The sequence below is a fragment of the Biomphalaria glabrata genome, chromosome 1 (assembly GCF_947242115.1).
Source record: "Biomphalaria glabrata chromosome 1, xgBioGlab47.1, whole genome shotgun sequence".
Classification (NCBI taxonomy): domain Eukaryota; kingdom Metazoa; phylum Mollusca; class Gastropoda; family Planorbidae; genus Biomphalaria; species Biomphalaria glabrata.
Window position 1 is genome coordinate 51,691,274 of NC_074711.1, and position 27,182 is coordinate 51,718,455.

Here is a 27,182-nt window from a genome sequence, read left to right on the forward strand (position 1 = left end):
ACTTAGAATAAAGGACTAGCTCACTTTCAGTTCAGAATGTTGTTTGCTAAGATTTGACTTTTAACTAGTTAGCTCTTCTTTTTTTTAAGACCTGAAGTTTCGGAAAACAAAATCTTCTGTAATTGTATTTCTGTCTTTACTCATGAAGTTTGCGCCTGTAACAAGATTTTTACTTGGAATCTTAAAAAATCTCAGTTTCTTGTAGACCAACACATTTCCCTTGACTTTTCATGGATATGTGGTTGCTTTGTTTCACCATAACATTTAGTAGCGCTGGAACTCTGCTGGTGATGAATAATAGAAGTGTATACTTATTAAAACAGCTTCTATCTCGGGTACCTTTACTTGTGTACAACAAACTTTGGGTTATTTGTATACTTTTTATTTAACAAACGATCAGGTTTGTATATTATTACTAATCTGTCTAGTTTTAGAATTTGTATTATTTGGGGGGGGGGGGGTATGATTTACTTTTCCTATGTTCCTTTGGTATTTTTGCTTTCATTCTATTACTTAACTGAGAATAAATTGCATGTGTATATCCTATAAATTTACTGGACTTAGAATAAAGGACTAGCTCACTTTCAGTTCAGAATGTTGTTTGCTAAGATTTGACTTTTAACTAGTTAGCTCTTCTTTTTTTTAAGACCTGAAGTTTCGGAAAACAAAATCTTCTGTAATTGTATTTCTGTCTTTACTCATGAAGTTTGCGCCTGTAACAAGATTTTTACTTGGAATCTTAAAAAATCTCAGTTTCTTGTAGACCAACACATTTCCCTTGACTTTTCATGGATATGTGGTTGCTTTGTTTCACCATAACATTTAGTAGCGCTGGAACTCTGCTGGTGATGAATAATAGAAGTGTATACTTATTAAAACAGCTTCTATCTCGGGTACCTTTACTTGTGTACAACAAACTTTGGGTAATTGATTGTTTGATGAGAAGGGGCCATGACAAGAAGTATGCTTACAGAAAAGGTTACCTTAAAGGTAGGTTATATTGTCATTCCTAGCTCCAAGTACTATAATGTAGTCCTCACCACAGTGCCAGTATTTTACAATCTTGAAATCAAAAGGTCTTATTCATTGTCTTTTTTTTTTTTTTTTTTTAATGTTTGTTTGATTTGCTTGGCTACTTGTCAGCCTAGGTCAAAGTTCAGTTGTGAACTTCCTTCCTTGGGTGCTTTAATATTTACTAGTTAATCTTTAAACTCATGTTGAGATTTGTTAAACCTTCCAAGATCAATTGTAATTAACAGTTGCTTGCTCGAATGCCCCTCCTGAAGCATAACCTAGATATTGCAAGCTACTATTTAGTGAAAAATGCTCAGGACAGGAAAAATACAAAATGCTATCGGACTAAAGGTGAGCTAAGTACAATAAAATTTATGTACTATTAATAGCCATCTGTGAATTGTCATCTAAAGGGCTCTTTTTTTAAAGTTGAAAGAACTTTTCTCGTTTAATGCTAGAAATGTTTATGTGCTGTTTTAGTTGGTATCACGCCTTCCTTTATTGAGTTATAATATGGATCAGACTGCTAGACTAATGTATCAAAGAGCTAAGGGAAGAAAGTATTGGGAAGGTGTCAAACAGAGAGGTAAGATATCTTTCAGAAGGGCTCTTTGTTTTATTTTGATTAGTCCGAAGTTAAAAGAAGCAGCAAAGAAAAATATGAAAGTTTTATTAACAGTTATTAGTTCGTCTTCCTGTCCTGAGATATGATATTAAACGTACATCTCTTCATATGAGTGACCGAGCTAAAGATAGAAGATATAGAGCAAGAATACGCTGTCAAGGTTGGTGTTGGTATTGATTTAGTTACTTCACTTAGCCCTCCATTCTATATAGTTTATCTTCTCTGATTAAAATCTCAGGATTGTTGTAGTGTTTTTTTTTTAATTTTCACTCACTCAAAAGGGCTATTCCTGCTTTTAAATGAACTGTTTATAAACAGAAGAATGTAGAATAAAGTTATTAATTAAAAACAAAAAACAGTTGTCCTCCCGTCTGCCACTTTTGAAGTATGATATAGAACGAGCAGGGTTTGTCATGAGCCAGAGAGCTAATGAAAGAAGGTACAAAAGTCGTCTTAGACTAAAAGGTAGGTTATACATATCAAAATCTACTTATGAAAGTTGTTTGTAATTTCTAAGAATGATAATTATATGGTGATTAAAAATTTAAATTTTTGCAAGTTTCCTAATCTATGGTTACAACATTAGAAAGAGCGCCATTGATTTATCACCTTACTTTTTGGACGAGTCACTACAGCACAACTGCAATAGGAAGACCTTTAACTAATGCACAATTTATTTGGTTTATTAGTTGTTGTTGCGGATGCCAATTCTTCAGTTCTGTGTAGATAGAGCAGCAGAAATATTTAGAACTCGGTCTTCCAGACGAATGTCACGAAAGAGGACTAATGCGAAATTACGAGGTAGTAATGGAAATTTTACGAGAAGTTTTTAACAAGTATAATCAAAAGTAATGATTTATTTCCTTAGCTAGTGACAAAATTGGACATTTGATTAAACACTGAAGTGTAAATATTAAAATGTCATTTCTAGTGTCTAATATATACACTAACTACTAGGTTTAATATTTTTCAAGATTCAAGGCTTTGAAATAACTTGCTGCTTTTTGTGAAGCCCATTTTCACTCTCTGGTCATTAAGATTGAAAACAAAATATTTTATCTAAATAAATAATAGTCTGTGGTAAATAGAAAATCCTAAATCACATTTTAAAATCTTTTCTCTCCATTTGGCTTTTGTTTTTTCTAAACTCATCTGTTCATGGCCGTTTTTTTTTTAGTCTTAAGTTAGTGTGTCTCAGTGATACACAGAAACATGAGCTTGACCAAGCACTTGAATCAAAGGTTTTGCTAGTTTTGTACTTAATATTTTGTCTTTTGTTGAGTTGTGATTCTGTCTGGTCTGTCTGACAGCTCTTTAAACTTATGCCCATCCTTCGTTTTGATTCTGACCGTGCAGGAGAGATTTTCAGAGCACGTTCTTCCCGAAGAGTTTCTTGGAAAAGAACTAATGCCAGAAGGGCAGGTAAAAGTAGCCTATTTGAGCTTGTGTTTTAGAATAGCAGAAGCAAATGGGCTTTTTAAATGTTAGCATTGAGTTTTCTTAAAACCTACCACCAATACAACTAATGTCACGCTGTAGGTGATAGAAAGAATGCCAGTTTTGAAAAGCAATATTGACCGAGTTAAGTCACTTTACATTACCAATTCAACTGCAAGGATGGCCGCTCAAAGAAAAAAATTGGATAAAACTAGTAAGTGATTCTATTGTGTCTTTGAACCCATTCTTGGGTGCTGGAGGTCAGTGTATAGATCTACATTATTTTGTAATGAGTGATTATCTCCTAACTATTGAATTTGTGTTATCAATGCCATTGACGTTGTATTTAAAATTTGTAGAAACCTCTATATTGTACAGTGTTTTTTTTTTTTAAAGAATTTTAGAAGTATTTTAAAATTATATATAGATTTATTTATTTTTATTTATTTTGCATTCATGGAGTATTAAAAAATTTAGATACAAGTTTTGTTTAGGTGTAAATACAAATATGCAATTATCCTGGCATATAAATAGATGCACTTGGTCACATGGTCAACATGGACAATAATCAAGTGCTTCTTTAAATAATATTAGAAAGGAAAGCCACAACCTACACTTTCTTGTGCTATTCATGTTTTAACCCTACCTACACTTATTCCCTAGCTCCTTAGGGCCATTTCCCCCTCCATTTTCCTTTTTTAAAATAACTCTTTTAAGATCCAATAAAAATCATTTTTATTAATGGATCTCTCACTTTAAATGGAAGTAGAAACATTCGTTTTAGTATGATTCTGACTCCTCATATCAACCAAAATATCAATAAATTTTATGCATTATTTCTAGCTTAAACCTACATTTTATATGCCTGGTTCATGGTTATTCCAATTTTTCAGATTGCAAAAAAATTGGGGCAGACATTTATAATAGCCAAATATGTTATTTGATTATGATTGGTTGGTTATTCTGTGTCATTTCTTATTTTGGAAATTCCTGAAAAGGCTGTGGTCTGGCATTGATCTTTCTAAATCAATGTTTCTCTTGTACCTATGCAAATTAAATATTTAATATCACATTAGAATTTGAAGTTAGCATATAATCAAAGAACAATGGCATCAAAAAAAAGTTTATTTATTCTGTTTAACGTAATCAAGAAGTATATAATATTTTTGCTCATTAAAATTTAAACCATTTGAAATCAACTGAATTTCAGGGTTAAACTGTGGGTGCTTGTACATCTAGTGGTTGCTTATGCATTTCAATTAGAATTGACATTGATTTAAAGTAATATCAAAGTCAAAATCTGTTCTTAACAAAAGGAATATGCCAGTTATAGTTTTAAAAAAACAAAACAATATCAACAATATCTTTAATTAACAGCCTTTATGATACTGCTTGACTTGATTATCTCATTAAAATGAATGGAAAACATTGTCATTGATGTGCTGTGAATGTGTCCATCTACTGTAACAAGGCCAAATTTAAACCCCTATCTAAACATATATACGCATTTCTTCTAGTAGCTTGATCCTCAGCACCTGAATTGACCAAATATGTCATATACATTCAATCTTCTGTAGAATGCCTTAAACATACAGATCATTAGGGATTCATATATTTCATGTATTCATTTTTTAGCACATGAAAACTAAAAATTTGAAAATCTAAAAGAAGGAAAAAATATATGAATGAACAATACTTTTTTTTTTTTTTGTGCTTCAGTAACAATCTTAGTGTAGCAAACTACATGGTCAAGGGTACATGCCTGAAGCATTGACTTTGCTATGAAAGGAATTGTCACCTATTTTATTTTTTTTTTTTAACAATAGCTTTTTCTTTGTTTATTATTATTAGGTCAATTCAAATCACCTGGCCAAGGTCCAAGGGGTCAGTTTGGTAGACAATCTTTTCATGCAAGCCAAGGTTATACCTATCCCCAGGGAGGTTACAGTGGTATGTCAGGTCATGGAATGGAAAGAAGAATGTCTTCAGCTGGCTCTGAAGGTAACTAGCCATTACTGGTACTTCATAAGTCCTAGGAGTTGACTTCTAGTATTTCTTTGGTAATAGTAAATAATGATGAAGTGTCATTTGTAAATTATTTAACTTATGCCTTTATAAGTAAAAAGAATGAACTGAATGAGGTTTATCCTTTTACTCTAGGTGACAGCTTTCTTCAGGGTGGGGGTGATGAAAGTTATGATTACCAACATTTGGCTTCAGATGATAGCCGAGATACTCAACAAGGTGCTAGTGAACATGGTCAGATACAGTCTGGATTCCATGGTGTTTTTGGAAATGGCAGTGGTCAGCAAGAAGGTCATTTAGAACAGCCCCAACCAAGTGGTACAAGTGAAACAGCAGTCAGCGGAACAGGTCCAAGTCCTCCGGACATTAAAGTAGAAGTCACTCCTTATCCATTTATGAAAACCAATGACTTTGAACTGATTGAAATAGATCCTGATGATGAAGATGACATTTAGCTGAACAGAAATAGTTAGTGTTCTTGTCTTTCAGAGTTTTAGAGTTATGTGTAGCAAACAAATCAATGAGTACCAGTACTTGTGGAGTAGGATGTGAAACAAGATTTTTCAAGTGAATTTTTTTTTTAAATTTTTATATTTAAACATTGCATTTAGAATTCAATGTTTCTGTTTTTTTAGTGAAGATCATCTGACCAAGAATTTTTAACTTATACCACCTAATCTTATTTTTACTTACTTTGGTCATTATTTTGTTTGACAAACAGTACCATGGTAGTGTAGACAGAAGAAACAATTGATCTAGCTCTTGGGTAGGACTAATTGAGATGTTTGAAAGATATTGTTAATGGTGTCAACAAAACGTGTTCAAACAGGATCATCTTAGTCCGTTCTAAATGTTCTCCATTGACAAAACTAGCTGTTTGAAGCACACTTTTGTTGCATTTAACTTAAACATTTTCAGTATTTTGTTTTGAAATGTTTTATAAAAAAAATATTAGTCTATGTAATTATAGCCTCCCCACTTCTTGAGATATACATAAGACTGAGTCCAGCATGTACTTTGTTAGTCTTCACATGTGAATAACATTTTGGACTCTAATTTTATGTATAGAAGCTTTTTTTTTCCTTTTCTTAAAGCTAATAAGGTTATTTAAGTCTTATTTAATTCATTTTCTAGGTCAGATTTTAACTAACTTAAATGTTTCTTTCATATGAGTTTTCAAAAAACTTGACACAATTTTCATATTTTTAAGTTGAATGCAGTGGAGGCTCTGTAATATGGAAATACATTCCTATCTGAACTGGTGCTGACCAGTTAACATTGGAGAAAGTATGTATTTTGGAATGTTTTTGAAGGTACCGGTATTCAATGAAAATATTTAATGATAGTTGGTAATGTTTACCTTTCTTTGTTGTATAAATGACTATTTGTACATTTTTTTTTTAACCAATCCCAATTGATGTATTGGTACAATGTGAACTAGCAGTGCAAGTCATTCATTTGTTGACACACATTTCTAATTAGTTCATCTTCATTCATGAATGTGCTGATTTTTAGGTTTTGTACAACTGTTGATCAATAAAAATGATTTTTTTTAATGATATTGGCTAGATGTGTAGTTGAATTCTAGATAAAAAGACATTGGGAATTTTTCTATATACACACTTCGTCATATTATTCTGGTAAACCAGTCTCCAGTGACAGCTGAACCTTTGGTAAGATTAAAACATTAAATTGATAGAAAAGGTCCACTGCTATTTTTAATTTACATATAAGTTTATCAAATTGCATTAGTTCAGGAACAAAAGTCAGATTATTTGCAGACTATTGCAGAAATTTTGCAAAGAGAATTAGATGAATTACAGAAATGGGAAATCAAATTGGAGCATGTCTTTCCACCCAGAAAATGTCAGTTATTAAGAGTAAATAAAAAACAAACAAAATAATTCCACTTAACTTATTCATGTTAAACCAGTAACACAGACTAAAAACGCCAAATACCTAAGTGTTATAATAAATGAAAAACTGTCATGGAATCCCCCATATTGATGAAACTATAAAATAAGAACATTAAACTAAAGTGTTATTTAACCTTGGTTAGGCCCATAATAGAATATGCATCCTCTGTTGTGGACCCCCTGAACTCAAGAAAACATTCAGAAACTGGAACAGACACAAAACAGAGCAGTGAGAAACGAATATTCACATTGAGTCAAATCACTCAATTTAGAAAGCCTTCAGGACAGAAGACTTATAAGTAAAGTAGCAATTATACATAATACACTGAACCATAATCTCCGAATACAAAATCTAAGAAAATACTCGGACACAAAGATAAAGGCACATTCCTCGTTCCATATGCTAGGACAAACTTCTACAAACTTTCCTTCCCAAGCACTATTAGAGCCTGAACTAGTCAGTAAAACCAGTGACTTGGCAGAATTTAGGTTATTGGTTAATATGCATGATGCATAGGACCTAATCATCTTCTTTTTTGAAGTACCGTACCCGGTAATAAATTAATCTACAAAGTGTCTGCAAGAGTCTACATTATGTTGTTGTTTTTTTTTTTGGTTGTGTGTTGTGAACTGATCTGTTCTAGCGTGTCCAAATGTCATGGTGTCCAGGTCAGCTTGTGTGTGTACTGTGTTATTTTTAAATGTTTTGTCATTCTTGTTTAATAAAGCCTAGCATCAAGACATGTCTTCCTGTAGTATTTTATTAGGTCATTACAATTTATTGAACAAGAATCTTGTGGATTGATTGTGCTTCAAACTTTAAGTATGGATTGTTTTCTAAAACCTGAAAGATTGGTGGTGGATCATAATGATGCGGACGCTCAAAGGATCTGGAAGCACTGGCCTCACACATTCGAAAAATTTGCATTAAAACTAGATGTATCAGAAGGTGAGAAGTTCGATCTACTATGTAACTTTATCTCACATGCTGTGTATGAATTGATATCTGACTGCACTGACTTTGAAAAGGCTGTAGACACACTAAACGGACTGTCAAACAAACCAATGAGGTTTATGCTCGCTATCTCCTATCCAATTATAAACAGAGTGTTGACAGGTATATCCAAAGATTGAGATTGCTGGCTATAAGACTGCCCTCGAAAACCAGAACGAGGCCATCAGAGACACATTCATTAGTGGCATGTCATCACCAGAGATTAGGCAGAGACTTTTAGAGTACCGGTACTCATCTCTGGAGATGGCACAGAAACATTCTGTGACATATAACTCGCAACAAGCCACTAATTTTCAAGCACAACAATCCACTACGTCGGAATTACTGCTTTGCTCTGCTGTAGAAGACCCGATTGATTCGACACCCGTTACCATAGCTGCAGCTCAAGGCAAGTGCTACTTTTGTGGAGGTGCTATCCACTCTCGTAGCAAATGCCCCGCTAAAGATGCAATCTGCAATAAATGCGGTAAAAAGGGACACTACAAAAAGGTATGCAAATCAAAACTTTCTACAGTTTACAGACATAACTCTGATTCAGCGGCGTATACAATAACAGCCTCCTCTTCGTTTTCTCTATCTCGTGCTGTAATGAAAATACAAGTTAACAACATTACCCTTGACGCCCTCATCGATACAGGTAGTTCGGACAGTTACATTTCTGCATCGGCTGTCAGAAAGTATAGATTCAAAACTTTTCATTCATCAAAACTTATCAATACGAACCTAACTGGTTATACTCGAGGCCATGTTAATGCTGACATTAAGAGTAAATGCTCCACTTATAAAGACTTCAAGCTACACATACTTGACAACCTCTGTGAGGATGTTATTTTAGGCCACGACTTCCTTGAACAACATGAGAGTGTACAAATCACTTTTCAGGGGTTTAAACCATCAATGGTCTTAAATGGAATGAAAGCTGCTAATGTCGAACCCGCTCCTCTTTTCCAAAATATGCTTAAAGAGTGTCGACCTATCGCCACAAAATCCAGACGTTATTCTGCAAACGACACTCTATTCATCAATTCAGAAGTTGAGAGACTCTTAAAAGATGGCATCATTGAGCCCTCGACATCTCCATTGCGGGCTCAAAAGTCTTAATAACAACTAACGAACGACACAAACGAAGAATGATAGTGGACTACAGCCAAACTGTTAATTGGTTCACACTTCGGGATGCTTATCCCTTACCTCGCATTGATGATATGGTCTCTCAAATACCGTAGCTAAATAGCACCCTTGATCTGCGCAACGCATACCATCAGATCCCTCTAAGGAAGACTGATCGCCCTTATACTGCCTTTGAAGCTGGAGGGAAATTATACCAATTCTGTAGGATACCCTTTGGAGTAACTAACGGGGTAGCCTGTTTTCAACGGACAATCGACAAGATCATAGAACACTGGAGGGTACATATGCTTATATTGACAACATCACCATTTGTGGTAAGGACAGAGAAGAGCATGATAAAAATCTGCATAAATTTCTTGGGGCTATAAAAAAATATGGACTAACCCTTAATGAGGAAAAGTGTGCATACGCTTCCTCAAGAATAAGATTACTAGGTTATGAAGTCTCCCATAATGAGATGAAGCCAGACCCCGAGAGACTACTGCCCTTGCGTCAACTTCCTCCACCCGAGAACCAAAATGCACAAAGGCGAGAGGTAGGTCTATTCTCCTACTATGCCAACTGGATAGGACATTTCTCAGATAAGATCTATCCTTTGGTACACAACAGAACTTTCCCACTCCCTGAGAGAGTCAAAGATACATTTCAAGCGTTAAAAAAAGAACTAGAAATGGCTGTTGTCACTAATGTAGACCACAAAACGCCGCTAGAGGTTGAAACAGATGCATCGGATATCGCTATATCCGCTACCTTATCCCAGAACAAAAGACCAGTTGCTTTCTTCTCCAGAATACTATCTCCTAGTGAGCGACGTCAATCCTCCGTAGAGAAAGAAACAATGGCTATCGTGGAATCAATCAAGAAATGGAGACATTTTCTATTAGCGTCGCATTTCAAACTCACCACGGATCAAAGGTCCGTATCATTCATGCTTAACCCTCGCCATCACGGTAAAATAAAAAAAACGACAAAATTCAGAGGTGGAGAATAGAACTATCAATGTACAGTTTTGATGTGTGTTACCGGCCGGGGGCTGACAACATGGCCGCCGATGCTCTTTCTCGTGGATTCTGTGCAAGTACCCCCCCCCCCCCTCTACGTCTTTGAAATAAGTTCACAACACTCTTTGTCATCCTGGCATAGTGCGAATGCTCCATTTCGTCTGGTTAAAGAATCTTCCGTATGGAGTTGAAGAAATAAGAACTGTAACAAACTATTGCCCCATCTGTGCAGAGATAAATCCTCGTTTTTATCAACCATCTGCCGGCAGCTTAGTTAAATCCACATCACCATTCGAGAGACTTAGTGTTGACTTTAAGGGGACCACTCCCTTCTACCACTAAAAATAAATATTTATTGACAATTATTGATGAGTACTCAAGGTTTCCTTTTGCATATGCATGTCCTGACATGTCTACTCAAACAGTAATTAGATGCTTCACAAATCTATTCAGCATTTTCAGCACGCCCTCGTATTTACATTCCGACCGGGGATCAGCCTTCATGTCGGAAGAGCTACGATCTTTCCTCAGAGGTAAAGGCATAGTAACAAGCAGAACCACTGCATATATTGCCAAAGGGAACGGGCAAGTAGAAAAACTGAACTCGACTCTCTGGAAGTCAATTCTTCTTGTCGTCAGGTCAAGAGGGCTACCTAATACACAATGGGAGCTAGCCCTAAACGACGCTCTCCATTCAATTAGATCTCTACTATGCACTGCTACAAACACGACGCCTCATGAAAGACTATTTTCCTACAAAAGAAGGTCCGCCTGTGGTGTCTCTGCCGTCATGGCTATCTGTTCTATGGCCTGTCCTAATGAGAAGGCATGCGAGGCAAAGCAAATATGATACGCTGGTAGATGAAGTGGAGCTTATTGAAGCTAATCAGAACTATGCCCACATACGTCTTCCAAATGGACGGGAAGAAACTGTATCACTACACCATTTGGCTTCGCGAGGCGACTCATCTTCAGAGACCGTAGTACATGATTTCGCTCCAAGAGGCTTTGAAACATCTTCTGAGGTCTTTCAACATCAACTTGCTCCTGGTAACACTGAGACTTCTCCGGGTGTCTCCCAACACTCAGTGGCTTCTAGGGGTGACATAGAGACATCTGTAGAGAACATGGTTCCACATGCTTTAAGAGCAGAAGAAAACATTATTGAAAATGGACAAAATTCACCTGCCAGAGATACGCCCTTACAGCACTCGTATAATCTCAGAAATAGAGCGAAAAGAAACTAAACGGGGGGTGAATGTTGTGTATTTATGTTTCTTGTTGTGTGTTGTGAACTGATTTGTTCTAGTGTGTCAAAATGTCATGGTGTCCAGGTCAGCTTGCGTGTTTGTGTGTACTGTGTTATTGTGAACTGTTTTGTCATTCTTGTTCAATAAAGCCTAGCATCAAGACATGTCTTCCTGTAGTATTTTATTAGGTCACTACACATTATTAAAATAAAAAACGAAGAATATTTATGAATTGCATTGTAATATTAATAGAATACATTTTTATATCATGCGTATAGAGCGATATGGTCCAATCTCTAACTTTACCGGGGGGGGGGGTGTATCTGGAAGCAGGTTTCCTTGATGCCTTTATACAAGCCTTGTCTTCGACCTCGAAGATTAAGGAGGAGTGCAGTTAGGCCTATATAGATCAGAAAAGCATTGGGATAACACACTCTTTAAAAATAAAATCTTTATGCACATTGCACCCTCCTTGACCAAAAAGTAAATAGACTGTGTCCAACTGATTTTAGCAACCTGGTCAGGTAGACATACACATGTAGGCCTAGAGTACTGGACGTGTGTAAAGTGTTTGCTTAATGTGGAGTGGTCAGACAAGAAAATAACACACTGACATGGTTAGTCAAGCATTACATCGCTCTTTCTTTACGCTAAATTAGTTTCACACCCTCCCTGCCCAAAAAGTAAGTAGACTGTGTCAAACTGATTTTAACAACCTGGTCAGTAACAATTAAGACCACCCCGCGTTTTTTCCTTGTGCATTTAACGGTTATGCAATAGTGTTAGTTATATAGTGAGTGGTCAGACAAGAAAATAATACATTGGAATGGTTAGTCAAACATGAACTTTACACTAAAATAGTTACACAGCTCAAATGTTTCATAAAAAACTCCAACAATTTCATTTCTATTTCTTTTGTTAGGTGCTAGAAATGTGAAATTATAAATGTTATTTAATGAGATTGTAAACTTTATCGGTATAAGTAAGATTTTCCGTTATATAGTAAGTTTTGTTTAAAGTACCATTCTTTAAGTCAAAAATACAAGCCCACATATTTATTTAGACATCTTTTTTTTCTAATGTTATTGTGCAATAACATTTATGTAAGAAACATCTTCCTTATTACTGATTTTATTATGGAGAACTATTTCTATGATGTTGAAAGAATAAGATCGAACTATAGGCATACTTTCAGATGATTATATCAAGGTTTAGATCAACAAACAAAAAAGTTATGAAAAAGTTGGTATAGTTTAATTAATTTTCATGATAAATTAATAGTTTAACTACTTTATTTTAGTTGAAACTAAAGTTTTAGTTGAACTTTTAAAATTTAGTTTAGTTCCCATCAATACTGGTAAGGGGTTTTAAACTCAAAAAACCCTTGACTGCACCGGGGCAAGTGATGTTATAGTATTAAAATCTCACCTAAGATTTAAAAAATCAAAGCGAAAAATCAGTCACTAAATTCCGATTTCATTTCAGTCACAGTGAATCATGTACATTAGAACTGTAACAATAAAAGAATGCAATGTAACTTTTCATATATATCCACAGATCTATAATGATGACCAAACTTATATAAGTGAATTTCTTTTTTTTCTACATGCTTTACTTGGAACAAATATTTTCCTTTGTTACCTCAAACAGTTTGTCCAATCCCATGGAAAATGTAGGTGATATTTTTTTATTAAGGCTGGAACTTCGCTGGAGATATTAGTTTGGAGCCCCAGAACTTTTCTGGAGATATCAGTTTGGAGCCCTAGAACTTCTCTGGAGATATTAGTTTGGAGCCCCAGAACTTTTCTGGAGATATTAGTTTGGAGCCCAAGAACTTCTCTGGAGATATAAGTTTGGAGCCCCAGAACTTCTCTGGAGATATTAGTTTGGAGCCCCAGAACTTTTCTGGAGATATTAGTTTGGAGCCCCAGAACTTCTCTTGCACTAGGCCTCACACTGAATATTTTGCTTAGTGATTAGAATTTAAGACTCAAGATCCACGACTATAAAGACAGGAGTGTGACTGTCGAATGCTGGAACAGCAGAATTGCCATTTCTCATTTTAATAAAAAAAATAGTCTTTTTTAATCTACAAATAAACATTTGGTTTGTTGTCATGTGTCTAAATATGAAAACTAATCACGAGTAAATAGTGAGTGATTCTGTTTGTTTTTTAGTGGAGAGTCCCATACAATCATTATATATACAAGTAAGAGTACATAATTGATAAGATATGGAAAGATAGTTCAAGTAGGGAGATATCTGGAGATCTATCATTGCATAAAGTACAGGTATAACAAACCTTGATATAGTATTAACAAAATATTCCATATGTTATTTGTGAATGATATCTTTCAGGGGACAACATTACATGTAATTTAGAACCAGTAACGGTGTACACAAATTTATGATTGCACAAACAAAAACTTAAATTCTATTACCAATTTCATATTAACAATAACAAAACGGTATAATAAAATTGTTGAAAACTAACCACATATAATATAGAAGTTTAAAAAAATGAAAAGGGACAAAGTTTTGTATTTTTGTCCAAATTTACAAATGTTTGCAATGTGTTATCTTTCTTTAAAAATGAATGATACATATTAATTGCCGTTAATAGCCAGTTTTACACTGCTTTAAATCAGATTTACAACAATACTGAAAACTTTTCTAATGATTTTTTTGTTCTGATCAATGACTTGAATTCAAGTTTTTTTAATGACTTCTTGTTAATACATTGAAGAAGTACATCTATTTTTACTTGACGCATTGTAATCATTAGTCTGAAGTTGAACTTTGAAAAGAAACAGCAAGCAGTTCAAAATAAGACAGCATTTTCAATCTTGCATCTATCATTTGAATATTGATATTTTATGTAGCCTTGAGTATCAATGGACAGTAGACTATCTTTGATTCTATTAATAAAATGTTTGCTTCAGTCAGTTGGCTGAGTACATAGTAGTAAACATGTCTAAGAAACCTCTGGACATTCCAGGAGTTACTGTCCCTCCCCTTTGAGGCAAGTCACTAAGACTCGAGTCAAGAACCCTAACTGACATGGGCTCTAAAGGGTTGAGGGATGAGCGACCAGGAATATCTGCCTGACCCCGCTCAGCCAAGGGCCTGATACTTGATCTAGCAGACTGGTCACTGGGTAGGTGATGACTGGTACAGCTGGGTGACATTCGACCAGTGATATGACCAGAATAGCTGGCAGCATGTTTCTCAGCAGAGACACACCTGGCCACATCCTCACTGTCAGCTATATCTGCGGCAAGTCTTTCTGACAACATGCTACCAGAATTGAGTTGATCTGATAACTGACTGGACACATTGAAGCCAGTCTTGTGTGTAGCACCTCTAGAAGATACTCTGAGAGATAAATCTTCACATTCTGACATCCTTCTTAAAAAACTACTTGGTTTTCTGCCCTTTTTACTTGCTTTAGGCTGTATATCCAATGCCATACCATCAACACCACGCCGGGCCATTTCCATTGACATCCGACGTGGTGATGCTTCCACAGCCATGGGTGAACACAATGGGGTATCATGATCTTGTGTCTTTTTTACGAAATAGAACTTAGCATAGCCAATTTTTTGTTGAATGGTTCTACGGATGTCAGTTGCAAGTTCTTTTGAATGATTCTGGCAAAATCCTGAAAGGAGAAAGAGAAAGTTGTCCACCTTGAGAGATCAATCATCTATGATGGATAGTCATAAAGTAAATTCTCATGTGATAGAAGATGAAAAACAAGAAATTAGAATGATAACATGTACATATGTACCGCATTGTGAATGTTATGCAGATGCTTGAGACTCAAAAGCAAAAGTAAACTAAGGTACAGGACATAATAAATGTGCCATAAACAAATGTACTGTGGCACATTTGGGGTCGCGTGCCCATGATACTGTCCTTAAGACTGGTATTGTAACTTTGTTAAGTTGGACAGTTTTTCAGTTTCTGTTTTGATTAAATTTACCATTTAAATTGTTTAACTTATGTTATTCATAATTAAAAACACATTTAATAAGCTACCATACTTTAAAGCAATACAATCAAATAAAGAATAAATTTTTCTAGCAGATAAAATGAAATAAAGCAATTATGAAGCTAGAATTAAGAATCACTCAAAATATATATATATATATAATACAAAAACCTAGTCTGTCCAACATATTGACTCACAATGGATAAGTACAATACATTTTTAAAAACAACCATACTTGTAAAAAAAAATTGCTCATTTAAGGAACACTTCATTAATATGCTTTTCAAATGTATAGATATGCGTGGAGTGGGGGGAACTGATGTGTGGGTGACATCGTTCCAACCACAGCTAGTGCCCAGGCATTCATCTCATTTCCATGAGATGATCCATAGTCGCTTCACGACTGAAGAAGGCCATAGATAGATAGATATGTATTACTTCTAATGTCAGCAGTGCTAGGTTGAAATAGAATCACTAGGAACCAAGTCATTCTTTAGGTTGGTATATATTGGAGAAAGTCAAGATATGAGAAAGTCAATTTCACACTTTTTGATTGCCAACATCTCACTACTATTTTCACCAACTGACTGATAGCACCACATTCCTTACACTCTAAGGAAGAGAGAAGAAATGATTGGTACTGTATAAACAGAGACTTGAACACAAACTAGTTGAACTGCCCATACATTTCACTGGTAGTGAAGAAAAATGTTTGCAGACAAGTAAGCTCTCATGTAGAACTTTCAGGAACTTGAGATAAACATTTGAAACACATGAACCCCTAATTGTGTCTACTTTCATTGTACAACTTATTTATCCTTTTGGGTTTTGTTATGATTATTTAAGCAAGGACTCAATACAACATGTCTGTGATCCAAATCCTCAAGTAATAGTTACAATATTGTAGAGCTGCACATCTTAAAGCAAGAAATACACAATTTCAGACCCCCACATCTTCAAGAAACAATATGTTACTCAATGCATTATCACCTCTGTGCCATGGATATAATGTTTCAGACTGCTACATCTTCAAGCCATCAATACAATGTTCTAGAGCATTACATTTACAGGTCATCAGAATAACATTCTAGAGTGTCGCAGCATCCTAGACCCATCAATGCAATAATCTAAAGTGCCATATTCTTTAAGTCTTCAATACAGTGTTCCAGAGCGCCACATTTTTCTCAAATCTTTTATTTTCTGGCAGTGTGAAAGACTTCCTATTCTTTTCCACATAGCCTGACGTAAGACTGTTACTCGCTCAGCAGATACCTCATTGCAGAAGGCTGAAAGTAATAACGCAATTATCATATTAATGGATACCGGTATTTCAAGTTTTTTTGAATTCCTTTTAATTAAAGTTGTTTCCCCCAGAAAGATGAAAACATTTTTCTGTCTCTTGATATAACTACTTTCAAGGTATAAAGACCAAACAAGCAGGTTCATAACAGGCTAGGTCCATAATAAATGGCATATTTTTAGGCCATTCATTTGTAAGATTTTCATTACTTTAATTTAAGTAATCCAATTTTTTAGTTTATAGAACTTAGTTTAAAAAAAAATTCATATTGGTACAAAAGTTAATTTGAATAAAACTATTAAGACCTTTAATTCTACAACAAAATTGTTGATTTTTTTTTTTTCCTTACAAATAATATTAGTTTGCAGATAATTTCATTTGTGAATGGTCAAGGAGAATAATGTTGTATTTTAAGTCACTAAAAGAAGAGTTTGTCAAAAATTAGAAACAATAGCAATACTGTTAGTGAATAAATAATTATGTGGACCTATCAAAACAAAGCCAAGGTAAAGATTACAAATTATCCCTTAAGAAAAAATCAAACACCTAGCTTATGATTTTCAACTGGACTTACTAAGAATAAATAGCTATATAGGCCTACAAATTACTAGCTTGCCTATAACTTACAAAAATAAATTTAGACTTAACATTTACCACATTTTTCTGTCAAGAAAACCTTAAAAAAATGTTATATCTTTTGCTAAGGAGAAAAACAACAACTGCTGTCACAACACAGGCAGGTCAAAATAAAACAGCAAAACTTACTAAGTATTGCATTGATAATGCCTCTGTCTAGGGACTTTTGATACGGTTTCGGAGGCTCTGCTATGCTGGCCCCAACAAGATCACTTTGACGCCAAAAGCAAGACATGAGGTACCTGGCCATGGCTTTACCATCGGGACGTTCATGTCGAGTTTTAGACAATGCCAGATTGTAATTCTCTTGGTGAATATACACACTTGACCCTGGGACTAGTTCAAACATCTGAAAGAGTAATCGACTAAAAGATTGTGGCAGTGTCAAGAGAGAGGAGATAGAATGTTTAAATTGAAAGCATTTTTAAGGCAACTGTTACAAGATTAATCTGCACATAAAATCAATAACTAAAAATATTTTCTATGGTGAATTCCTATTTCACAAATAATGTAACAAATGAAACAAGCAAAACATCACAAAAATACTTTTTTGAAAAAAACAAAAACAAAGCTAATCTAAGGAGAAGAACTGCAAAATAACTGATCTCAATCCTGCAAGGTTTAAATCCCCTTTTCCTACATAAAACAACATTACTTAATTACCACTAATTCATCAAATAATTGGTTAATTTTTTTATTGATTCATTTATTATCATTGACTATAAATAATTTTGCTAAATTTCAACTAGATCTGAGAATGGGAAGTGGGAGAAAAAAATGTAAAAAAAGAGAAGAGTGAGTTAATTTAAGCTTTGTAATAAATAATTTAGAAATAATTATATCAGTTAATTGTTTAGAAGATTAGAAAGCACAATTTTGTATTAGCTATAAGAATCATTTTTCCCTAGAATATGTTCTCTGCATTGGAGTTTAGCGAATATAACATCAAGATGTAGGTTTGAACAATAAAACAGGTGAAATGTGTGAATCTTTTTATATTTTTGTTTGAAGTAGCTCAGCTTTTTAGTCATATCAAATTTTGAATTTTAAAAATTCTTAATGGATTTAAAATACTTATGAATTTGTGTGTGTTAATGTTGTTTGAATTTTTCATCTATACTGTTATTGCACAATAGTTACACTGATATTGTCAATTGTAGTCAAACTAAATTTCCATTTGATTGGATGAATAAAATTATCTTATCTTAAATGACTGCTGTTGTAATTTACCATATGGCCATTATAAAACAACATATTTTAAAAGTAAACAACATAGAAGATATAGTAGCACAAGAAAAAGAGAATCCAAAAAATATTAGCCAACATCAAACCGAATAAAGCTTCTGGACCTGATGGTATTCCAGCTAGATTACTCAAGGAACTAAGCAATGAGCTAGCACCAGTGTTCAAAATACATTTTCAGGCATCTCTTAACCAGGGCAGAGTACCAAGGGACTGGAAAGAAGCTAATGTCACCCCCCCCCCTATTTAAAAAAGGAGAAAAATATGACCCAGGAAACTACAGACCAGTATCACTTACCAACATCACATGTAAAATCCTAGAACACATAATATGTAGCAACATCATAAACCACTTAGACAAACATAATGTCCTTACTCCATACCACCATGGTTTTTGGAAATATAGATCATGTGAAACATAACTAATAGGACTAATTGATGATTTTTCAAAAGGTTTAGAGAACAGTGAGCAAATAGATGCTATCTTACTAGATTTTTCCAAGGCTTTTGACAAAGTTCACCATCATAGTTTGCTTAAAAAACTAAAATATTTCAGCATTAATGGTCCACTGCATCAGTGGATTAAAGATTTTCTGATAGGGAGAGAACAAACTGTAATAATAAATGTCTCTAAATCAACACCAATAACAGTAAACTCAGGTGTACCACAAGGAACAGTCTTAGGTTCACTACTATTTTTAATTTACATAAATGATTTACCAAATTGCATTAGTTCAGGAACAAAAGTCAGATTATTTGCAGATGATTGCATAATATATAGAACAAAAAAAAACAACACAAGACACAGAAATTTTACAAAGAGAATTAGATGCATTACAGAAATGGTAATCAAATTGGAGCATGTCTTTCCACCCAGAAAAATGTCAGTTATTAAGAGTAACAAAAACACTAAAACAAATCCCACTTATCTTATTCATGGTAAATCAGTAACACAGACTAAAAATGCAAAATACCTAGGTGTTATAATAAATGAAAAACTGTCATGGAATCCCCATATTGATGAAACTATAAAAAAAATCAAACAAAGCATTAGGATTTATTAGAAGAAATTTCTATAAATCAAATAAGAACATAAAACTTAAATGTTTTTTAACCTTGGTTAGGCCAATAATCATCATCATCATCATCAAACTCCATTAGAGTGAGGGCTTGAGAGGCTCAAATCCTCTCTTGCAAAAGCCCTGGACAGAAACCCTGCTGTCTTGCGTAGTGCATGAATGTCGCCATACAGGTCGAGAATTTTGGGTTTCCCAGACCTGTCGAGACGGATATCAGCAAGTCTGGGGCAGTCAAACAGGATATGAGGCACGGTTTCCTCTTCTTCCCCGCAGCGGGGGCACCGCGAATCAAAATTTGGCCACAGCCATGAGAAATATGAGCCAACAGGACAGTGGCCTGTCCTGCACTGTGCTATAATAGCTTGCTCAGGCCTGGACAGCCTCCACCACGGGGAAGTGCAGTCAGGGCGCCTCATGCGCTCCCGGACTCCACGGGCTTTTTGGGACTTGTCCCAGCACTCAAACCACTTTTCTATTTCTGTTTTTTGTATTATAGCCAGGGCTTGATGAAAGCTTACAGCCTCATCAGTGGGTGGAATTTGCCCTCCCTGGTGGGCCAAAGAGTCTGCAATTGTGTTGCCAATAATAGAATACGCATCTTCTGTTTGGGACCCCTCAACTCAAGAAAATATTTAAAAACTGGAACAGACACAAAATAGAGCAGTGAGATTCATAACAAATGAATATTCACATTTGACTAGAGTAACACCTTTAGTAAAATCACTAAATTTAGAAAGCCTTCAGGATAGAAGACTTAAAAGTAAAGTAGCAATTATACATTAAACACTGAACCAAAATCTTCAAATACAAAAACAAAATTTAATAAAATACTCAGAAAGACACAAAGATAAAGGCACATTCCTCGTTCCATATGCTAAGACAAATTTGTACAAAAGCTCCTTCTTCCCTAACACTATTAGAGATATTAGAGCATGGAATGGGTTGCCTGAGCTAGCCAGGAAAACCAGTGACTTGGCAGAGTTTGGGTCATTGGTTAATATACATGACTAAATGCATGATGCGTAGGACGTAATCATCTTCGTCTGTATCATATAAGATATGATAAGATAAACACATTTAAATAAAGTTTTCTATGAATGACATTCTAGTATTGTCAACTTTCAATCTAGAACTAATGATAATAATATTTTGTACCAAGTAGTCGATGATAACCATCAATCAAATAAAAAATTTATATATTTTAATGAAATAAACCAAAAACTATTTAAAAGATGACATCAATATAATATTTTTTAGCACCACATTTCTAGTGAAGTTCTTGAGTACAGGTACAAATCTTTAGGCAATCAATAAAAGGTTCCAAAGTACCATATCTTTAGGCAATCAATACAAGGTTCTAAAGTACCACATCTTTAGGCAATCAATATAAGGTTCTAGAGTACCACAGCTTTAGGCAATCAAGGTTCTAAAGTACCACATCTTTGGGCAATCACTACAAGGTTCTAGAGTACCATATCTTTAGGTAATCACTACAAGGTTCTAGAGTACAACATCTTTAGGCAATCAGTACAAGGTTCTAGAGTACCACATCTTTAGGCAATCAGTACAAGGTTCTAGAGTACCACATCTTTAGGCAATCAATATTAGGTCCTAGAGTACAACAGCTTTAGGCAATCAAGGTTCTAAAGTACCACATCTTTGGGCAATCACTACAAGGTTCTAGAGTATCATATCTTTAGGTAATCAAGGTTCTAGAGTACCACATCTTTAGGCAATCAATACAAGGTTCTAAAGTACCACATCTTTAGGCAATCAATATAAGGTTCTAGAGTACCACAGCTTTAGGCAATCAAGGTTCTAAAGTACCACATTTTTACACAATCAATACAAGGTTCTAAAGTACCACATCTTTAGGCAATCAATATTAGGTCCTAGAGTACAACAGCTTTAGGCAATCAAGGTTCTAAAGTACCACATCTTTGGGCAATCACTACAAGGTTCTAGAGTACCATATCTTTAGGTAATCACTACAAGGTTCTAGAGTACAACATCTTTAGGCAATCAGTACAAGGTTCTAGAGTACCACATCTTTAGGCAATCAGTTCAAGGTTCTAGAGTACCACATCTTTAGGCAATCAATATTAGGTCCTAGAGTACAACAGCTTTAGGCAATCAAGGTTCTAAAGTACCACATCTTTGGGCAATCACTACAAGGTTCTAGAGTATCATATCTTTAGGTAATCAAGGTTCTAGAGTACCACATCTTTAGGCAATCAATACAAGGTTCTAGATTACCACATCATATTGCTTAATTAGCATTACTAATTTAGCCAAAAATAATATGTTTCCCTGATCTGAGTCAAATTTAAGTTATAGTACATCTTAAAGTAGTAATTGAAATAACTGACCATCCATTTCCTGGCATCATCAGGATGGACATAACCACATAAAGGTTTGACACCATCAGGCATTCGAGGAGGTGAACCAGCTGTAGCATCATCTGAAGAGAAAAAAAATGGATCTATGTCATATTTAGCCAAAAACTGTCATGCTAACTACAAGACACTGATCACAAAAATAAACTGGCACAATAATTCTTTTGTTCTCTTTGCAATTAGATTATTAAATACAATCCAAACTTAACATTTAATGTTTGAGTGAAACTGTGCTATGAATTTATATTTTATTTGCTATTTTCATGTTTTGTAATTTGTACTGCAAAATTGTAAGACAAATCTAACAAGGATTATAAAGATATATTATTAAAAGTATGAAAAGCACAAAAAATTAATTGTAGAATAATTGTGTGATATGAAAACATTGGTCCCAAGTTTAAATCCATTTCTATACCCCATCATCCTGCAAGAAGTTTAACTCTACCTACTTTTATAACCCAACATCCTGCAAGAAGTTTAACTCTACCTACTTTTATAACCCAACATCCTGCAAGAAGTTTAACTCTCCCTTCTATACCCATACTATCATCCTGCAAGAAGTTTAAAAAAGGATGTAAACATTTCATTTCTGAAGGAACACCTGAAACTTACAAAACAAGCAAACTGGCTTTTTATTTAGTTCAAATTGCAGAGAAAATTGTTTTATGTTGCTTTTGCTGAAATCTTTTCAGTGCAAACCACCATTTGGTATAAAAATTAATTATTGCAACTGAAACAAATTGTGTCCTGATTAATAATTCAAAAGTAAACCATTCGTTTGTCAATGTCTGAAAACAAAATAGCATCATTGAATATTGTTAGAACATTATGTTGTTAATCCCAGCTTGCCACTGAACCAATTGGTACCTTACTTTTTTGTGTGCAAAGATGGAACGCCATGTCATTGATGTGGACACAGAAATAACAAATTGCTCAACAAAGAGAAGCCTTGTCTTCTGTGATGTTTTTTTTCAATCTAACTTGCACAACATTGCCAGTGTTGTGTTTTTTCAATCTAACTTGCACAACATTGCCAGTGTTGTGTTTTTTCAATCTAACTTGCACAACATTGCCAGTGTTGTTTTTTTTCAATCTAACTTGCACAACATTGCCAGTGTTGTTTTTTTTCAATCTAACTTGCACAACATTGCCAGTGTTGTTTTTTTTCAATCTAACTTGCACAACATTGCCAGTGTTGTGTTTTTTCAATCTAGCTTGCACAACATTGCCAGTGTTGTGTTTTTTCAATCTAGCTTGCACAACATTGCCAGTGTTGTGTTTTTTCAATCTAACTTGCACAACATTGCCAGTGTTGTGTTTTTTCAATCTAACTTGCACAACATTGCCAGTGTTGTGTTTTTTCAATCTAACTTGCACAACATTGCCAGTGTTGTGTTTTTTCAATCTAACTTGCACAACATTGCCAGTGTTGTGTTTTTTCAATCTAACTTGCACAACATTGCCAGTGTTGTGTTTTTTCAATCTAACTTGCACAACATTGCCAGTGTTGTGTTTTTTCAATCTAACTTGCACAACATTGCCAGTGTTGTGTTTTTTCAATCTAACTTGCACAACATTGCCAGTGTTGTGTTTTTTCAATCTAACTTGCACAACATTGCCAGTGTTGTGTTTTTTCAATCTAACTTGCACAACATTGCCAGTGTTGTGTTTTTTCAATCTAACTTGCACAACATTGCCAGTGTTGTGTTTTTTCAATCTAACTTGCACAACATTGCCAGTGTTGTGTTTTTTCAATCTAACTTGCACAACATTGCCAGTGTTGTGTTTTTTCAATCTAACTTGCACAACATTGCCAGTGTTGTGTTTTTTCAATCTAACTTGCACAACATTGCCAGTGTTGTGTTTTTTCAATCTAACTTGCACAACATTGCCAGTGTTGTGTTTTTTCAATCTAACTTGCACAACATTGCCAGTGTTGTGTTTTTTCAATCTAACTTGCACAACATTGCCAGTGTTGTGTTTTTTCAATCTAACTTGCACAACATTGCCAGTGTTGTGTTTTTTCAATCTAACTTGCACAACATTGCCAGTGTTGTGTTTTTTCAATCTAACTTGCACAACATTGCCAGTGTTGTGTTTTTTCAATCTAACTTGCACAACATTGCCAGTGTTGGGTTTTTTCAATCTAACTTGCACAACATTGCCAGTGTTGGGTTTTTTCAATCTAACTTGCACAACATTGCCAGTGTTGGGTTTTTTCAATCTAACTTGCACAACATTGCCAGTGTTGGGTTTTTTCAATCTAACTTGCACAACATTGCCAGTGTTGGGTTTTTTCAATCTAACTTGCACAACATTGCCAGTGTTGGGTTTTTTCAATCTAACTTGCACAACATTGCCAGTGTTGGGTTTTTTCAATCTAACTTGCACAACATTGCCAGTGTTGGGTTTTTTCAATCTAACTTGCACAACATTGCCAGTGTTGGGTTTTTTCAATCTAACTTGCACAACATTGCCAGTGTTGGGTTTTTTCAATCTAACTTGCACAACATTGCCAGTGTTGGGTTTTTTCAATCTAACTTGCACAACATTGCCAGTGTTGGGTTTTTTCAATCTAACTTGCACAACATTGCCAGTGTTGGGTTTTTTCAATCTAACTTGCACAACATTGCCAGTGTTGGGTTTTTTCAATCTAACTTGCACAACATTGCCAGTGTTGGGTTTTTTCAATCTAACTTGCACAACATTGCCAGTGTTGGGTTTTTTCAATCTAACTTGCACAACATTGCCAGTGTTGGGTTTTTTCAATCTAACTTGCACAACATTGCCAGTGTTGGGTTTTTTCAATCTAACTTGCACAACATTGCCAGTGTTGGGTTTTTTCAATCTAACTTGCACAACATTGCCAGTGTTGGGTTTTTTCAATCTAACTTGCACAACATTGCCAGTGTTGGGTTTTTTCAATCTAACTTGCACAACATTGCCAGTGTTGGGTTTTTTCAATCTAACTTGCACAACATTGCCAGTGTTGGGTTTTTTCAATCTAACTTGCACAACATTGCCAGTGTTGGGTTTTTTCAATCTAACTTGCACAACATTGCCAGTGTTGGGTTTTTTCAATCTAACTTGCACAACATTGCCAGTGTTGGGTTTTTTCAATCTAACTTGCACAACATTGCCAGTGTTGGGTTTTTTCAATCTAACTTGCACAACATTGCCAGTGTTGGGTTTTTTCAATCTAACTTGCACAACATTGCCAGTGTTGGGTTTTTTCAATCTAACTTGCACAACATTGCCAGTGTTGGGTTTTTTCAATCTAACTTGCACAACATTGCCAGTGTTGGGTTTTTTCAATCTAACTTGCACAACATTGCCAGTGTTGGGTTTTTTCAATCTAACTTGCACAACATTGCCAGTGTTGGGTTTTTTCAATCTAACTTGCACAACATTGCCAGTGTTGGGTTTTTTCAATCTAACTTGCACAACATTGCCAGTGTTGGGTTTTTTCAATCTAACTTGCACAACATTGCCAGTGTTGGGTTTTTTCAATGTAGATGAGCCCTGTTAAGCTTGTATATAGTTTTCATACACTGGTATTTATATAATTTTCTGTATTTTTTTTTTTGCCAAGGTCCATTTCTTGCTGCATTCATGACTAAGATTTTTTAAAATCTTTTTTTCTTCTTAAGATTTGCTTTGCTTTTAACTATTTGTTTAGTACTATATTATTCCAGATTGCAGCAGGTATTTCTTTTACAACAATTGTTAATCATAAAATCTAAATATTTTGTTTTACTAACAAGTTACATTAATTCTAATGCTTACTAATTCTGTGTGATCTTTGTCATTAAGATGTAAAACAAAAATAACCATCTAAAATATTCTTCAACAAGAGAACAGTGTCATATGTATATGCAATAAACTGTAAGACCATTTGGTTACAGTCCTCTTTTTTTCAAGTAATTTCTTATGCTAATTGTGCCCCTGTTGCAATCATGTATTGTGATGTTTGAGTGGTAATTAGCTTGGTATCTCAGCTGAGCTGTCCTGAGTTCCAATCCCGGTGGAGATTTTTAGAACACACCAAACTCTAATGGGTACATGGGGAAGTAAGAGCAGTTGGCCCCTGTGCTGGCCACACAAAACCATCATTAGCTGACAGCCATACAAATGAGCTTTACATCCTCTGCTTCATAGAACCTAAGTTTTTCAAAAAGTATATTACAGGAGTCTATTCCCTTTACTGTAATCAGTTCATTCAAAATCTAATCAAGTGTTCTACCAATACTTACAAACAGTACCTTTTTTGGAAGATTTTGATGTAACCTTTGAAGTTATTGAACATATTTTTAGTCTACTAGTTGGTTAAATCATACTGATATAAGCTCTATGTGATCTTAGTGCAATGCAAAAGAATGCTTCAAGCTGTATTGAGTCTTCAGAAGCCAAGAATTTTGTTCTCTACTAACACTGTTAATAGCAGACCTTCAACTTCAACAAGGCACAAAAGTAGATCACTGAATGTCAAACAAAAACTATAACAGTTTGTAAAAGAATAGATTATATTATATATTATGGCTCCTTCTGTCTCTGAAGACAATGGATGCACCCAGCTGAGTCACTGGTTTTTGTTTAGTCTTAAGACAAGTCAGAATCTGGTGTGGCTAATCAAGCCAATTCTGGAGCAGCAGATTTTGCCACAGTTCGTGCATAAGAATAGATAGAATCAGACAAAAAGGTTGCTGCCATACTTTTTGCTAATAAATTACCATGCCAAAGGAAACTGTAAAGTCTTAGCTAATTAATGACCAACCAACATTAAAATCAATAATGTGTCGCAAAAGGGGGGTGAGGCAGTAGGGTGATAGTCCCTAACCCTCAAAAGGCAAATTATATTTGGAAAGAAATTCCTCATACATTCTATTTATAGAGTTTTAAAAACTTTTCTTATACTGTGTAATTGTAAAATCTAGGGAGCCATTAGTAGTCTTTTAATACAAAAAGAGGGTTAAATTTGTTTCAATATTTCACTTGAGTGCGCTCCTCCCCCCAGCTGTGACCCAGGTGAGTAGACATAGTGTTGTCAAAATTTAAAAAAAAAACATTTAAGGATGACACTGTTTTATCTTTAAATTCCAGTATCTAATTATTAATCAGATG

At 34.8% G+C, this 27,182-nt stretch overlaps 3 protein-coding genes across 49 annotated transcripts in view; 2 read left to right on the forward strand and 1 right to left on the reverse strand.

Annotated features, from left to right (window-relative positions):
- LOC106053932 (uncharacterized) overlaps window positions 1-6,653 on the forward strand; it is a 56,490-nt gene extending 49,837 nt beyond the window's left edge. For 36 of the 44 annotated variants that reach the window (XM_056042947.1, XM_056042909.1, XM_056042915.1 and 33 more), the window contains 2 exons: window positions 4,928-5,077; window positions 5,237-6,653. In XM_056042947.1, the coding sequence (XP_055898922.1) occupies window positions 4,928-5,077; window positions 5,237-5,556 (470 nt within the window). In that variant the 3' untranslated portion in view covers window positions 5,557-6,653. Of the gene's footprint in view, window positions 1-881; window positions 991-1,259; window positions 1,366-1,494; window positions 1,601-1,693; window positions 1,800-1,998; window positions 2,105-2,328; window positions 2,441-2,949; window positions 3,062-3,178; window positions 3,291-4,927; window positions 5,078-5,236 lie in introns of all 44 variants that reach the window. The other 8 variants (XM_056042973.1, XM_056042983.1, XM_056043041.1 and 5 more) reach the window with 8 other exon arrangements.
- A 1,565-nt stretch (window positions 6,654-8,218) lies between these two features.
- LOC129925016 (uncharacterized) lies at window positions 8,219-9,133 on the forward strand. Its single transcript, XM_056022909.1, has one exon. The coding sequence runs from the start codon at window positions 8,219-8,221 to the stop codon at window positions 9,131-9,133; it is 915 nt and encodes a 304-aa protein (XP_055878884.1).
- Window positions 9,134-12,683: 3,550 nt separating this feature from the next.
- The window catches only part of LOC106069790 (uncharacterized), a 30,658-nt gene continuing 16,159 nt past the window's right edge, over window positions 12,684-27,182 (reverse strand). For 2 of the 4 annotated variants that reach the window (XM_056042836.1, XM_013229531.2), the window contains exons 4-6: window positions 22,035-22,126; window positions 17,474-17,693; window positions 12,684-15,075 (exon numbers count right to left, since the gene is read on the reverse strand). In XM_056042836.1, coding sequence (XP_055898811.1) covers window positions 14,357-15,075; window positions 17,474-17,693; window positions 22,035-22,126 — 1,031 coding nt within the window. In that variant the 3' untranslated portion in view covers window positions 12,684-14,356. Of the gene's footprint in view, window positions 16,695-17,473; window positions 17,694-22,034; window positions 22,127-27,182 lie in introns of all 4 variants that reach the window. The other 2 variants (XR_008779979.1, XM_056042844.1) reach the window with 2 other exon arrangements.

Excerpts from the sequence above, each read along its gene's own strand:
- LOC129925016 (XM_056022909.1), top strand. The coding sequence starts at position 8,219 with ATGTCATCACCAGAGATTAGGCAGAGACTTTTAGAGTACCGGTACTCA.